Below are 15,189 nucleotides of genomic sequence, written 5' to 3'. Positions count from 1 at the left end.
CCATAGCTGGGGAGTAAGATTAGGTATGCTAGTATATCACATTTGGGCAAAAACAAAGTGAATTCTGGAGGCAGTTTCCAGAGAGGAATGATGAAATGTTTTGCTCTTTGGCTATTTAAAGCTCAGTGATCATTTGGATATACAAATTCTGATGTGGTTGTTAAAAGCCACCTCATTTCTTTATAATTACTCATCCCAGTTGTCCCCTTCCTCCCCCTGAAGATATTAAAGAAAGAAGTCGACCTTTCATTGTGTTCTTACTGAATTCTGCATTTAAAGTAGCCACGGGGGCAAGATGGCTGAAGAGTAGGGTCCCCAAATCACCTGTCCCCACCAAATTACCTAGATAACCTTCAAATCATCCTGAAAATCTACGAATTCGGCCTGAGATTTAAAGAGAGAACAGCTGGAACGCTACAGTGAGAAGAGTTCGCGCTTCTATCAAGGTAGGAAGACGGGGAAAAAGAAATAAAGAAACGAAAGGCCTCCAAGGGGGAGGGGCCCCGCGAGGAGCCGGGCTGAGGCCGGGGCGAGTGTCCCCAGGACAGGAGAGCCCCGTCCCGGAGGAGCAGGAGCTGCACCGACCTTCCCGGGCGGAAAGGGGCTCGTGGGGAGTGGGAGCAGGACCCAGGAGGGCGGGGATGCCCTCGGGCTCCGGGGGACACTAACAGACACCTGCGCCCCGGGAGAGTGCGCCGAGCTCCCTAAGGGCTGCAGCGCGCACGGCGGGACCCGGAGCAGCTCGGGGGGGCTCGGGGGCGGCTCCGCGGAGGGGGCCGGGAGCGCGAATCCAACAGCGCAGGCCCCGGAGCACAGGGCGCCGGGACACAGCCCAGGATCCGGCCTCCCCCGGGACAGGCAGAGGCCGGGAGGGCCCAGGACAGCGAGGACGCTCCTGCCCCGAGCTGAGGCAGATCAGCGGCCCCGCCCCGGAGCCTCCAGGCCCTGCAGACGGAGAGCTCCGGAGCTACTGCGGGGGCTGACTCCAGGGCTCCAGAGCTGGCCCCGCCACTGCGGTTGTTCCTCCTGCGGCCTCACGGGGTAAACAACCCCCACTGAGCCCTGCACCAGGCAGGGGCACAGCAGCTCCCCCAAGTGCTAACACCTGAAAATCAGCACAACCGGCCCCTCCCCCAGAAGACCAGCTAGACTGACTGACAACTTCCAGGGGAAGCCAAGGGACTTAAAGTACACAGAATCAGAAGATACCCCCCCGTGGTTTTTTTGTTTGTTTGTTTGTTTGTGTTTATTTGTTTTTGCTTTTTGATTTGTTTGCTTCCCCCACCCCTTTTTTTCCTTTCTTTCTTTTTCTTTTTTTCTTCTCTTTTTTCCTTTTTTCTTCCTTTTTTCTTTTTTTCTCTTTTCTTTCCTTTTTTCTCTCTCTCTTTTTCTCCTTTTCCCAATACAACTTGTTTTTGGCCACTCTGCACTGAGCAAAATGACTAGAAGGAAAACCTCACCTCAAAAGAAAGAATCAGAAACAGTCCTCTCTCCCACACAGTTACAAAATCTGGATTACAATTCAATGTCAGAAAGCCAATTCAGAAGCACTATTATACAGCTACTGGTGGCTCTAGAAAAAAGCATAAAGGACTCAAGAGACTTCATGACTGCAGAATTTAGATCCAATCAGGCAGAAATAAAAATCAATTGAATGAGATGCAATCCAAACTAGAAGTCCTAACGACGAGGGTTAACGAGGTGGAAGAACGAGTGAGTGACATAGAAGACAAGTTGATGGCAAAGAGGGAAACTGAGGAAAAAAGAGACAAAAGACCATGAAGATAGATTAAGGGAAATAAACGACAGCCTGAGGAAGAAAAACCTACATTTAATTGGGGTTCCTGAGGGCACTGAAAGGGACAGAGGGCCAGAATATGTATTTGAACAAATCATAGCTGAAAACTTTCCTAACCTGGGAAGGGAAACAGGCATTCAGATCCAGGAAATAGAGAGATCCCCCCCTAAAATCAATAAAAACCGTTCAACACCTCGACATTTAATAGTTAAGCTTGCAAATTCCAAAGATAAAGAGAAGATCCTTAAAGCAGCAAGAGACAAGAAATCCCTGACTTTTATGGGGAGGAATATTAGGGTAACAGCAGACCTCTCCACAGAGACCTGGCAGGCCAGAAAGGGCTGGCAGGATATATTCAGGGTCCTAAATGAGAAGAACATGCAACCAAGAATACTTTATCCAGCAAGGCTCTCATTCAAAATGGAAGGAGAGATAAAGAGCTTCCAAGACAGGCAGCAACTAAAAGAATAGGTGACCTCCAAACCAGCTCTGCAAGAAATTTTAAGGGGGACTCTTAAAATTCCCCTTTAAGAAGAAGTTCAGTGGAACAATCCACAAAAACAAGTACTGAATAGATATGATGACACTAAACTCAGATCTTTCTAGTAACTCTGAACGTGAACGGGCTTAGTGACCCCATCAAAAGGCGCAGGGTTTCAGACTGGATAAAAAAGCAGGACCCATCTATTTGCTGTCTACAAGAGACTCATTTTAGACAGAAGGACACCTACAGCCTGAAAATAAAAGGTTGGAGAACCATTTATCATTCTAATGGTCCTCAAAAGAAAGCAGGGGTAGCCATCCTTATATCAGATAAACTAAAATTTACCCCGAAGACTGTAGTGAGAGATGAAGAGGGACACTATATCATACTTAAAGGATCTATCCAACAAGAGGACTTAACAATCCTCAATATATATGCCCCGAATGTGGGAGCTGCCAAATATATCAATTAATAACCAAAGTGAAGAAATACTTAGATATTAATACACTTATACTTGGTGACTTCAATCTAGCTCTTTCTATAGTCGGTAGGTCTTCTAAGCACAACATCTCCAAAGAAACGAGAGCTTTAAATGATACACTGGACCAGATGGATTTCACAGATATCTACAGAACTTTACATCCAAACTCAACTGAATACACATTCTTCTCAAGTGCACATGGAACTTTCTCCAGAATAGACCACATACTGGGTCACAAATCGGGTCTGAACCGATACCAAAAGATTGGGATCGTCCCCTGCATATTCTCAGACCATAATGCCTTGAAATTAGAACTAAATCACAACAAGAAGTTTGGAAGGACCTCAAACATGTGGAGGTTAAGGACCATCCTGCTAAAAGATGAAAGGGTCAACCAGGAAATTAAGGAAGAATTAAAAAGATTCATGGAAACTAATGAGAATGAAGATACAACCATTCAAAATCTTTGGGATGCAGCAAAAGCAGTCCTGAGGGGGAAATACAATACAAGCATCCATTCAAAAACTGGAAAGAACTCAAATACAAAAGCTAACCTTACACATAAAGGAGCTAGAGAAAAAACAGCAAATAGATCCTATACCCAGCAGAAGAAGAGAGTTAATAAAGATTCGAGCAGAACTCAACGAAATCGAGACCAGAAGAACTGTGGAACAGATCAACAGAACCAGGAGTTGGTTCTTTGAAAGAATTAATAAGTCAGCCATTAGCCAGCCTTATTAAAAAGAAGAGAGAGAAGACTCACATTAATAAAATCATGAATGAGAAAGGAGAGATCACTACCAACACCAAGGAAATACAAACGATTTTAAAAACATATTATGAACAGCTATACGCCAATAAATTAGGCAATCTAGAAGAAATGGATGCATTCCTGGAAAGCCACAAACTACCAAAACTGGAACAGGAAGAAACAGAAAACCTGAACAGGCCAATAACCAGGGAGGAAATTGAAGCAGTCATCAAAAACCTCCCAAGACACAAGAGTCCAGGGCCAGATGGCTTCCCAGGGGAATTCTATCAAACATTTAAAGAAGAAACCATACCTATTCTACTAAAGCTGTTTGGAAAGATAGAAAGAGATGGAGTACTTTCAAATTCGTTCTATGAGGCCAGCATCACCTTAATTCCAAAACCAGACAAAGACCCCACCAAAAAGGAGAATTACAGACCAATATCCCTGATGAACATGGATGCAAAAATTCTCAACAAGATACTAGCCAATAGGATCCAACAGCACTTTAAGAAAATTATTCACCATAACCAAGTAGGATTTATCCCCGGGACACAAGGCTGGTTCAACACTCGTAAAACAATCAGTGTGATTCATCATATCAGAAAGAGAAAAACCAAGAACCATATGATCCTCTCATTAGATGCAGAGAAAGCATTTGACAAAATACAGCATCCATTCCTGATCAAAACTCTTCAGAGTGTAGGGATAGAGGGAACATTCCTCGACATCTTAAAAGCCATCTACGAAAAGCCCACAGCAAATATCATTCTCAATGGGGAAGCACTGGGAGCCTTTCCCCTAAGATCAGGAACAAGACAGGGATGTCCACTCTCACCACTGCTATTCAACATAGTACTGGAAGTCCTAGCCTCAGCAATCAGACAACAAAAAGACATTAAAGTTATTCAAATTGGCAAAGGAGAAGTCAAACTCTCCCTCTTTGCCGATGACATGATACTCTACATAGAAAACCCAAAAGCCTCCACCCCAAGATTGCTAGAACTCATACAGCAATTTGGTAGCGTGGCAGGATACAAAATCAATGCCCAGAAATCAGTGGCATTTCTATACACTAACAATGAGACTGAAGAAAGAGAAATTAAGGAGTCAATCCCATTTACAATCGCACCCAAAAGCATAAGATACCTAGGAATAAACCTAACCAAAGAGGTAAAGGATCTATACCCTAAAAACTATAGAACACTTCTAAAAGAAACTGAGGATGACACAAAGAGATGGAAAAATATTGCCATGCTCATGGATTGGCAGAATTAATATTGTGAAAATGTCAATGTTACCCAGGGCAATTTACACGTTTAATGCAATCCCTATCAAAATACCATGGACTTTCTTCAGAGAGTTAGAACAAATTATTTTAAGATTTCTGTGGAATCAGAAAAGACCCCGAATAGCCAGGGGAATTTTAAAAAAGAAAACCATATCTGGGGGCATCACAATGCCAGATTTCAGGTTGTACTACAAAGCTGTGGTCATCAAGACAGTGTGGTACTGGCACAAAAACAGACACATAGATCAATGGAACAGAATAGAGAGCCCAGAGCACTCTGTGCTCAGAAGTGGACCCTGAACTTTATGGCCAACTAATATTCGATAAAGGAGGAAAGACTATCCACTGGAAGAAAGACAGTCTCTTCAATAGATGGTGCTGGGAAAATTGGACATCCACATGCAGAAGAATGAAACTAGACCGCTCTCTTTCACCATACACAAAGATAAACTCAAAATGGATGAAAGATCTAAATGTGAGACAAGAGTCCATCAAAATCCTAGAGGAGAACACAGGCAACACCCTTTGTGAACTCAGCCACAGTAACTTCTTGCAAGATACATCCACGAAGGCAAAAGAAACAAAAGCAAAAATGAACTATTGGGACTTCATCAGGATAAGAAGCTTTTGCACAGCAAAGGATACAGTCAACAAAACTAAAAGACAACCTACAGAATGGGAGAAGATATTTGCAAATGACATATCAGATAAAGGGCTAGTTTCCAAGATCTATAAAGAACTTATTAAACTCAACAGCAAAGAAACAAACAATCCAATCATGAAATGGGCAAAAGACATGAAGAGAAATCTCACAGAGGAAGACATAGACATGGCCAACATGCACATAAGAAAATGCTCTGCATCACTTGCCATCAGGGAAATACAAATCAAAACCACAATGAGATACCACCTCACACCAGTGAGAATGGGGAAAATGATGCGGAGAAAAGGGAACCCTCTTACACTGTTGGTGGGAATGTGAACTGGTGCAGCCACTCTGGAAAACTGTGGAGGTTCCTCAAAGAGTTAAAAATAGACCTGCCCTACGACCCAGCAGTTGCACTGTTGGGGATTTACCCCAAAGATACAGATGCAATGAAACGCCGGGACACCTGCACCCCGATGTTTCTAGCAGCAATGTCCACAATAGCCAAATTGTGGAAGGAGCCTCGGTGTCCATCGAAAGATGAATGGATAAAGAAGATGTGGTTTATGTATACAATGGAATATTACTCAGCCATTAGAAATGACAAATACCCACCATTTGCTTCAACATAGATGGAACTGGAAGGTATTATGCTGAGTGAAGTCAATCGGAGGACAAACATATGTTCTTATTCATTTGGGGAATATAAATAATAGTGAAAGGGAATATAAGGGAAGGGAGAAGAAATGTGTGGGAAATATCAGAAAGGGAGACAGAACATAAAGACTCCTAACTGGGAAACGAACTAGGGGTGGTGGAAGGGGAGGAGGGAGGGGGGTGGCGGTGAATGGGTGATGGGCACTGAGGGGGGCACTTGACGGGATGAGCACTGGGTGTTATTCTGTATGTTGATAAATTGAACACCAATAAGAATACTTTGTTTCATAAAAATAAATAAATAAATAAATAAAGTATCCAGGGCAGGGGCGCAGGCTGGCTCAGTCAGAAGAGCATGCAGCTCTTGATCTCAGAGTTATGAGTTTGAGCCCCGTGCTGGCTGTAGAAATTAAATAAATAGTTTAAAAAATAAACAAATACAGTAGGCAGGGGATGTACTTAGCCTTGGTCAACTCAACACCCCAGGCTCCTCAAGTCAGGTCAGGTAAAATGAGATGGAAGCAGATTAACTTAAGGAATTGCCATCCACTTTGCATATAGTCTCAGAAAGGAAGTGGAGCCCATTTCCTAACTTAGATTCTGAAACTTACTGACTTTCTTTCTTTCTTTTTCTTTTTCTTTCCCTTCCTCCCTCCCTCACATCTTTTCTTTTTTCCTTCTTTCACTATTACTGTCAAAAGGTTACAATGTGCCTTTTATTTTTTAGATTTTTTTAGATATTTATTTGAGAGAGAGCATACAAGATGGGGGCAGGGGCAGGGGCAGAGGCAGAGGCAGTGGGAGAAGCCAGCTCCTCACTGACCAGGGAGCCTGATGTAGGGCTAGAGCCCAGGACCCTGAGAGCATGACCCGAGCCCAAGGCAGACACTTAACCGAATGAGCCACTCAGGCACCCTTGAGACACAATTTATGAATTCCCCTGATTGTTTTTATTTAAAAAGCACATGGTGGGGCGCCTAGGTGGCTCAGTAGGTTGAATGTCTGCCTTGGGCTCAGGTCCTGATCTCAGGGTCCTGGGCTCCAGCCCCACATCTGGCTCTGTGCTCAGCAGGGAGTCAGCTTCTCCCTCTCCCTCCCTGTCTCTCTCCTTTCTCTCTCAAATAAATAAATAAAATCTAAATAAATAGTGTTTCTCTCACCTTTCTACAAATCCCCACTTTCTGGGTTCACATGGAAAGGTGAATTTGTTCGACTTTAATTATAGGAATAATTTTCATTGTTCTGTGAATAAAAGATGCTGCCACTTTTTTTTTTTTTGATGCTGCCACTTTATGCTGTAACAAGGAACCTCAGTTTTTAAAAACTAAACCATTATGAGGATAATTTAGTTGTAATGCATATAAGTTTTAAAACCCAGGGCAATTTTTATTAATTCCATAAATACTTATGCTGCAGTAAATAGAAATATGCTTAAAAGAAAGCTGTTAACACTGTGTTTAACCACAACTGAACACACGTAGAAATCCCTTGTAGCCACTAAAGATGCTGTCCTTCACTCAACACAAACCACTCCCCTCAGGAGAGTTGGTCTCTTCATCAGGGTGGTCGGTCACGTAGAAGCCACGCTCCTCTATCGCCCGGTAGAGTGTGATGTACTTGGAGGCCTTCCTGGTCCTTGGAACTACATACTTCTCTGTGAACTCACCTTTGTCCAGTTGCTGCTTGCCTTCTGTGGTCAGAATGCAGTTAATGAATGTGAGGGTGTAACTGTAGCAGTTGTGATGGTCTTCTTGATACCTTACAAAACAAGGATGTTGAGAAGGGAAGGCTTATGCTTAAAACTGCTCGAGCACAGGCCATCAAGCTGCCAAGGGACTTGCAGAGTTGAAATCGGGCTCTTAGCACATTGGCTATGCCGGCCCCCTTGACGACGGATCTCCCAGGGGTGCAGGTTCTAAGGGATACTTGGCAGCTTGGGCTATTTCTATCTGCGACTTAAGTAGGATAGGAGTGGACTCGCCTAGACATTCAGAGCCGTGACAAGTTGTACAGAAACTGCCAACAGGGGGAACTGACATTCTAGAAATGGAATTCCATTTCTAAGTTTTAGGGTATCCCAGTGTCTAAACCTATTGTAAGGAAGCCTCAAAATGATTAGGTCCACAAGTATACTATATATCAAAAGTGTTGAGGAAGCAAGAAATTGAGAAATTTCAAAATTGCTAAATCAAAAAAAAATGTTAGGTATTTTTACATTTTAAACATCTTTTAAAAATTTTAAGGGAATATAATATGGCCTTTGCTGTACATATTAAATGTTAAGTATGTAAAAATATCTAATCAAATAGCTAGAGTAGTAAGCTGTCCTTTCAGTTCAGTTCTTAAAATACTGTGACTCTGTTGTGTAAATATTTTCTGGCTCACCTCTGCAGAAAACCCAAAGTAATTCAACCCCTGTTTCAACTTTGTTACAGGTACTACCATCTTGGTACAGGATCAATATGAACTAAACACGGCTTAAGAGTGCTCTGAGCTGGGGTCACACCCGTGTGGTGAACGAAGGCCAAGGAACAGGTAGTCTCTGCAGCCCCATACCTCTGGGGCAGCCAGGCCCCGGTGCTGGAGAAGTCTTCCAGGTACTTGTCCCACTGATCCATCAGTCCAAACATGCCAGGCTGCAGTAATGGGATGCTCACACTCTGCTCCCATCCTGCTTCATCTCGCTGGACACCGTACATGGTGTAATTATACACAATTCCTGCAACGAAAACTAGAGTCATGCTGAAGTTTAATGGAAAATGCACCTCTGTGATAAGAGGAGGTCAGAAAATGAGAGTAGCCACTGTAGTAACTTTACATAAAGTTCTCCAGATTGTACGTTCTGATTACTGTCAAACATTAAGAGATCACGAGAGGCCCTGGACTCCCCTCCAGGATCAAGCAGGGGAGGCAGCCACTCACCTGACAGATTTAGATGGAGTCTTGCCTAGAGTCTGGAAGGGTCAGGGGTATTGGAGCCCCTGCCTTCCCTGCCCTCAGTAAATCATTTCTTTCAGGGAAGCCCAGTTCTTGCTCCCCCTGCTCTTTAGCACCATGAAGTTGCCCCCGGGAAATGGAGACAATAATTGAGCCAAGGATCATCCTCTCCAAAAGTTTTCTGGGTACAAGTGGGTCTATCTTGTTTCCTTAAATCAGCAGTAATTTCCACTGAGATAATGGGTCATAAATTTGACAACTCATGTGGGTAAATGTGAGTCCAAAAACCTAGTCCTGGGTTTCTGTTCACTAGTCAGTTTCTCCTGCCTTGAGTGGATACAGAAAGGCCGAATTCAGACTTCACCTGGGAGGCCTGTGATCACAGCCTCCCCCTGCCCAGCCTTGCTCTAACCCCCAGGCCCACACCTCCCTGTGACTGGGGTGCCAGGCCCTCTGCCTGCAGACCAAATGTTCTGGTTTCGGGGCTTCCAGGCTGTACCCTCAGAGCTAACTGTGGCTAAAGGAACTGCTTTGTTTAAATGTACACTTTTTTTTAAAGTGTACAACAGTGGGCCCCACCACATGCTCAGGTGCTCTATCCTCTGATATATCTCCTGAGACCCCTGCGCAGTCCCTAGAGACCCCAGTGGCAGTGGGCTGGGTCCAGATTCTGGTTCCAACACAAGAAATCATGGATACTACAACCTCTCCAGACTTCTGTTTGTTCATTTCTTAAAAACCCAACAAAACAGGACGCCTGGGTAGCTCAGTAGTTGAGAGTCTACCTTTAGACTCAGGGCATGATCCCGGGGTCCTGGGATTGAGTCGCTCATCGGGCTCCCTGCAGGGAAGCCTGCTTCTCCCTCTGCCTGTGTCTCTGCCTCTCTTTCTGTATCTCTCATGAATAAATAAATAAAACCTTAAAAAAAAAAAAAAGAAAAGAAATCAGACCTGCGATACTCTTGGCTGAGAAAACATTAAAGAGCTTTGAAATACTTAGTATTATCAGTGCTAAGTTGCTGTCAAGTATTTCTCTTTTGCAGAGTAGCATTGCCCACCATTTAGTGTGGTAGGAGAACCCAGGGAAAAGAGGAATTCCCTAAATAAATGTTGTCATCATCACTTTTTCTCTGGAAACACCACTCTCCCCTAACTAGGTATTGTGGGGACTTTTTCACTTAAAAAAAAAAAAAAAAGAGAGAGAGAGAGAAAAGGCAGTGACAGTGCACTCACCATTTGTGTTGGTTATTCCAACGTGAAGATCAGACCTTCCATCATACTCCCTGAAAGAAACGTGAAGAGTCCAAACCAAAAACTGGTTGAGCCAAGAGTACCTTTGAGGTAGAAAATACTCCCCTGATCCCCTACCTGGATTTTCTTGCCCCCCTTCTCCGTCCCCTGCCATTTCAAAAAGTCGTGTGTGCTGGGAGGCCAGCCTTGCTGGAGCATAGAGTCAGCTTAACTCTCGGCTCCCCAGCAGAGGGGCACACCTGAAGGTCAGTTGTTGAAGGAGCTCCTCATTCTTTCCTTCTTATAGGTGAGGTTACAGCCTGTTCATCAGGCTGACTGGGGAAAGGATCCTGAGTGCATCTCAGTGGACCTCTACCATCAAAACTAAAGTTGTGTCTTTTGGTCTTTGTAGCCCGCTGCCACACCCACTTTTCCTAGACAGCCCTTGTTTCCTGAAATTACTCTTTACCTGAGACCGTTCATTAAATCTGTGACTCCTTGGGCAGCCTGGGTGGCTCAGCGGTTTAGCGCCACCTTCAGCCCAGGGCGTGATCCTGGAGACCTGGGATGGAGTCCTACGTCCTAGGGTTCCCCGCATAGGAGCCTGCTTCTCCCTCTGCCTGTGTCTCTGCCTCTCTTTCTGTGTCTCTCATGAATAAATAAATAAAATCTTTTAAAAATAAAAAATAAAATAAATAAATCTGTGACTCCATATGATTTAACCTTCATATACAATTCCAGGCCATCACTTCCTAGCGAGTCATTTTTTCTCTCTAATCTCAGTTTCCTCATCTGTAAAATGGGAACATCATAAACACCACCCCCACCCCCACCCCCACCAGCAAGCTGGTTGGACGAATAAAATGCCTGTTGAGTGCCTGCCACATACAGATGTCGAATAAATCAGAGGTAATCATTAAAGGATGAAGCTCCTTCATCATACTGCAGGTTCCTCATGAAAGCAAGCAGTTCCAAGCTTTAAAATGACCAAGAACACAAACAGCAGTCCCACCTTCAGTGTGATCCCCCTGGCCATCTTGTTGCAGCCACTCTGAGTGTTTTGAGACCCCATGGGTTCAGAGGCTGAGAATGAAACTGAGCAAAACTACGGGTCTGACTGTGCAACACTGCACTTACTGTGTGATCTACCCAAAGATCACTGCTGAGCACAACACTGCACTTTGTCTCCTGCCTGAATCCCAGGTGTTCCTTCCCTCCCCCTGTCCTTCATTGGTTTCCCAGTCCTGCACAGATGTTTACTGGGGTATAAACTGTGGGCCTTTGAAGTGAAGGGCTAGTGGCACAACAGGAAATAAGACTGACGAGTCTGTACCCTCTTGGAGTTTGCTCATTTCCGCAGAAGACTTAGTTTAACAAGTTTTTAATAGCTAAGTGCTCCTAGGGAGCAAAATATAGAATGTCACAGAAACATGTCATAGCATCAGGGCCATTCCTGTCCCATACAACACCTTTGTATAAGTTAAGAAAAAGTGCCCCTTCTTCCTGCAGATGCAGTTCTGCCCAGAGTGTTTGGCTTGGCAAGTGTAGTGCAGACTGAGTTTCAAGACCCCAAAACCACCTTGGCCAGGCAGCTTTATGCAGTCCACAACCTACACAACCCTATGTGGCAGCCCTAAGAGATCTTAACCCAGTTTGATGAGAACCTCAGTGATTCCTTTGGGTTATTGCAGGTTCTCTCTTACAAAGTAGGTGAAACTGTCTCAAGGTGAGTTGTGGGAGTCCGTCCTGAGGTTTTGGAATTTGGATGAAAGGGAAAGGAACAGTCTGGAATTTGGCCTCAGAAGGTCTGGTGGGCAGGGGACTACTTAGGGTTCTGCAGATCCCGGCCTAAGGGGATGGGAGGATGCCAGGGCATACAACCTGTTTCAACATCACCACACAAGGCCAGGCCCATCAGTATTGCTACCACATCATAGAATAAATAAATGCTTATTAGGGGACAACCTGAAAGCCTATCATGTTCTAGAGAGCAGGGCTGTGGCTCCATCACAGTGACATCCCTAGCATTTCTCACACAGAGCTGCTAAGTAAGGATTGTTGAATGAACCAAAGTTATGGGGAATAAATTCTGAATTTTAATCACTTCATTCAAAAGCTTTTGGGATCCAGCAGGTAATACTCCAAGTCAGTATGAATGAAGGGCTCTTACCAAACATTTTGGGCTTCATCATTCATATGAGAGAAATAAAGTTTCTGCCAGTTACGTTCTGAACTGAGTATAAGAATAGGATGGAAAGGACAATGTTGGCTCAACATCATGACTGGTGCCTGGGCCAGGTTTTTCTCCCTTACCACTGAACCTCACCACACTGCAAGGTCAGCAGTACCCTCATTTTGCAGATGAGGAACAGAGACTCTGGATGGGCTGGAGCTGAACTGGGAGAGGAATTGGGGGCTTTGTGGCACTGTTCTCTCTGCACCCTGCGTCATCCAGGGAGGGTCAGGCATGAGGTACCCTGCACACTTTGGTTCATTTCACCCATGTAAAGACAGGAAGAAAATCAATTAAGGAAGTTAGTAAGCAGAGAAGTGAATAGACAACTCCAATTGTCTTATTCCAAACCAGTGCTCTTGAGGGTACATGGGAATTGAGAGGGTAGATTTCAAAGAGGCCAGGAGGTCTCAGCACTAGGTCACAATGATGCTTATGACCATACTTCCTAAAGCACATGCCATCATTCCGTAGTGTCCCATGCTCTCACACCTGGCTCACACTGGGCCACTTCTAATTCCATTTGTAAACTCCACAGGAGGCACAGTCCTTTCTTTTGATTACTGAAATCTTTCTTAAAGTCAGGTGGTATCCACAACTGAGGTAGACCCCCTCTGGTCTGCAATTTAATTCATCCCCATGCAGAATAGTCTATACATAGTCTTTCTTCAGGCTTTGTACATTGTACCTCTTTGTCACAGAAGTTACAGACTAACTCGCAGTAAAGAAATTATTTTGATTAGAGTAACTACTGGGTCATTTTCCCAGTTAGCCTCTTAGCACAAAATTTATAGGTAAAAAAAATCTCCAAGCTATCAGTTTTCCTCTCTTAAGATTGTATAAGCAGGTTTGACCTTCCCTTATTCATATAGTCTTGCACTTCTCACTCTAGGAAAGTACGTACACCATCTATCTTTATGAAATAAAGAGACCTACATTTTAGGATTTAATGCCCAAACACTGGCAAGATTATCCACCAAACCTCACACTGTGTAGCACACATTAGAAAAAGTTTTCGGGGTGTCTGGGTAGCTTGATGGGCTAAGCGTCCAATTCTTGGTTTCCACTCAGAGTCATGGGATCTCATGGGGCTGTGTCTGCCGGTCTGCCCCGCAATGGGCTCTGCGGCTCGGCAGGGAGTCTGCTGGAAATTCTCTCTTTCCTTCTCCCTCTGTCCCTCCCCGCAGCCGTCCACCCCCCAACCTGCGCTCGCGCACTCTCTCTCTCTCTCTCTCTCTAAAATAAATAAATCTTTAAAGAAAAAGTTTTAGTGGCTACAACACAGAAGGAAAAGTTTACAGAATCACTTAATATAACACTCAGAAAAACACTGTACCTAAGAAACGTCCCTTGAGTTGGTCTAAGGAGGAATGAACATTTTTCTTGATGCCCGTTGGTAAACGGATTGCAGATGCTGACAGGTGCTTCCTCCAGCTTCCTCGAGCCCATGACCTGCTGGCAAAGGGGGCAGCACTGGGGCACACTGAAGCTGTAGATGTATTTCTTACAGTGGTTGAATTTAATTAATGGCTTTCCAGCCTCTATACGCTGCATGGTTTTCCTATCCTGGGCAACCAGGAGCCGTTTCCCAAGACTTCCTTTTCCTCTTTCCCTGGCTAGCAAATGTACACCTCCCGAGTAACCTGATCAACAATGATGTCATTCTGATTGACAGGCTTCAGAAGCCAAACCCAAGAGGATTAACCAGTAACCAGACCGCCCCATAAACTGGTGTTTTAAAGAGCTAGTTTTCATCTGTGCTCCCTTACAAAGTTTCTTCCCAGCCTTCCACACTTTGCAACCACCAACACACAGCTCCTACTCATCCTTTAAGCACTACTTTTCTATGAAACCTTCCTTCGCTTCCTTGAGTGTTGCCTTGTACTGGCAGGAGTGGATTCCTGCTTTTACTAGGGTTCTGATATTTGATTAGTCATTAGTCTGTGAACTTCTTGAAGTTAGGACCCACATTTATTTCTGTGTTTCTAGAATAGGTAATGTTGTTTTGTTGTTGGATAAATACATGAAATCCTTGGAGGCTATTTTCTTTTGATGTTTCATATTGCAGAAGTAATGTTGCTCATAAAAAATTAACAACACAGTTAGAAATAAGGATAGTGGTTGCTCTAGGTGAGGGTGGGAGGGAGAGCGCAGGAGGCAGTTTCTGTGGTCTGGGGCTGCTCTGATTTATTATCAAGGGGTTGAGTGTATTAGAGTATTCAGTTTGTGGAAATTCATCAAACTGGACTTTTCACTACATGCTCAATTTTAAAATAATTTTCAGAAACTGCAAAAAAGGTCAGAAAAAAAAGTCATGTCCCCAGTTCCTCCATAAAATTTTCCCACTCACCAAATCCTGTTCCCTGAGAAAACTAATGGTAAGGTAAATGAATATTTCCACATAATTTTTCAAATCCCAGTGTCGTGGTATCAGTAAACTGAAATCACCATTTACTGGTTTGAAATGTGTTTATTTCTCTCATCTTGGAAATTTTTCTACAATATTAGGACTATAGGTCCAGCTCATCCTTTCAGATGATTGCCTAGGAATCCACAGTTTGGTTGCACCACACTTTTTTTTTTTTTTTAAGTAATCACGACACTCAACATGGGGCTCAAACTCACAACCCTGAAATCAAGAGTTGTATACGTTTCTTTTTAAGATTTTATTTATTTATTCA

At 43.9% G+C, this 15,189-nt stretch overlaps 2 protein-coding genes across 2 annotated transcripts in view; one reads left to right on the top strand and one right to left on the bottom strand.

The window, feature by feature from the left end:
- Window positions 1-8,678, top strand: part of TSEN2 (tRNA splicing endonuclease subunit 2) — a 58,376-nt gene extending 49,698 nt beyond the window's left edge. Inside the window, exon 13 of the transcript XR_005374566.1 lies at window positions 8,544-8,678. The gene's annotated coding sequence lies outside the window, so the exon portion shown is untranslated. The remainder of the gene's footprint in view (window positions 1-8,543) is intronic.
- Window positions 7,403-14,134, bottom strand: MKRN2OS (MKRN2 opposite strand). Its single transcript, XM_038565617.1, has 4 exons — window positions 13,845-14,134; window positions 10,279-10,328; window positions 8,665-8,827; window positions 7,403-7,866 (listed from the first exon to the last, which is right to left on the bottom strand). The coding sequence occupies exons 1-4, from the start codon at window positions 14,060-14,062 to the stop codon at window positions 7,626-7,628; spliced, it is 672 nt and encodes a 223-aa protein (XP_038421545.1). The 5' UTR covers window positions 14,063-14,134; the 3' UTR covers window positions 7,403-7,625.
- Between the last annotated feature and the right edge of the window lie 1,055 nt (window positions 14,135-15,189).

Source organism: Canis lupus, chromosome 20 (assembly GCF_011100685.1).
Source record: "Canis lupus familiaris isolate Mischka breed German Shepherd chromosome 20, alternate assembly UU_Cfam_GSD_1.0, whole genome shotgun sequence".
In the NCBI taxonomy this organism is placed as follows: domain Eukaryota; kingdom Metazoa; phylum Chordata; class Mammalia; order Carnivora; family Canidae; genus Canis; species Canis lupus.
The sequence above is the reverse complement of the archived record's forward strand: the minus strand, read 5'-3'. Positions and strand labels throughout refer to the sequence as shown.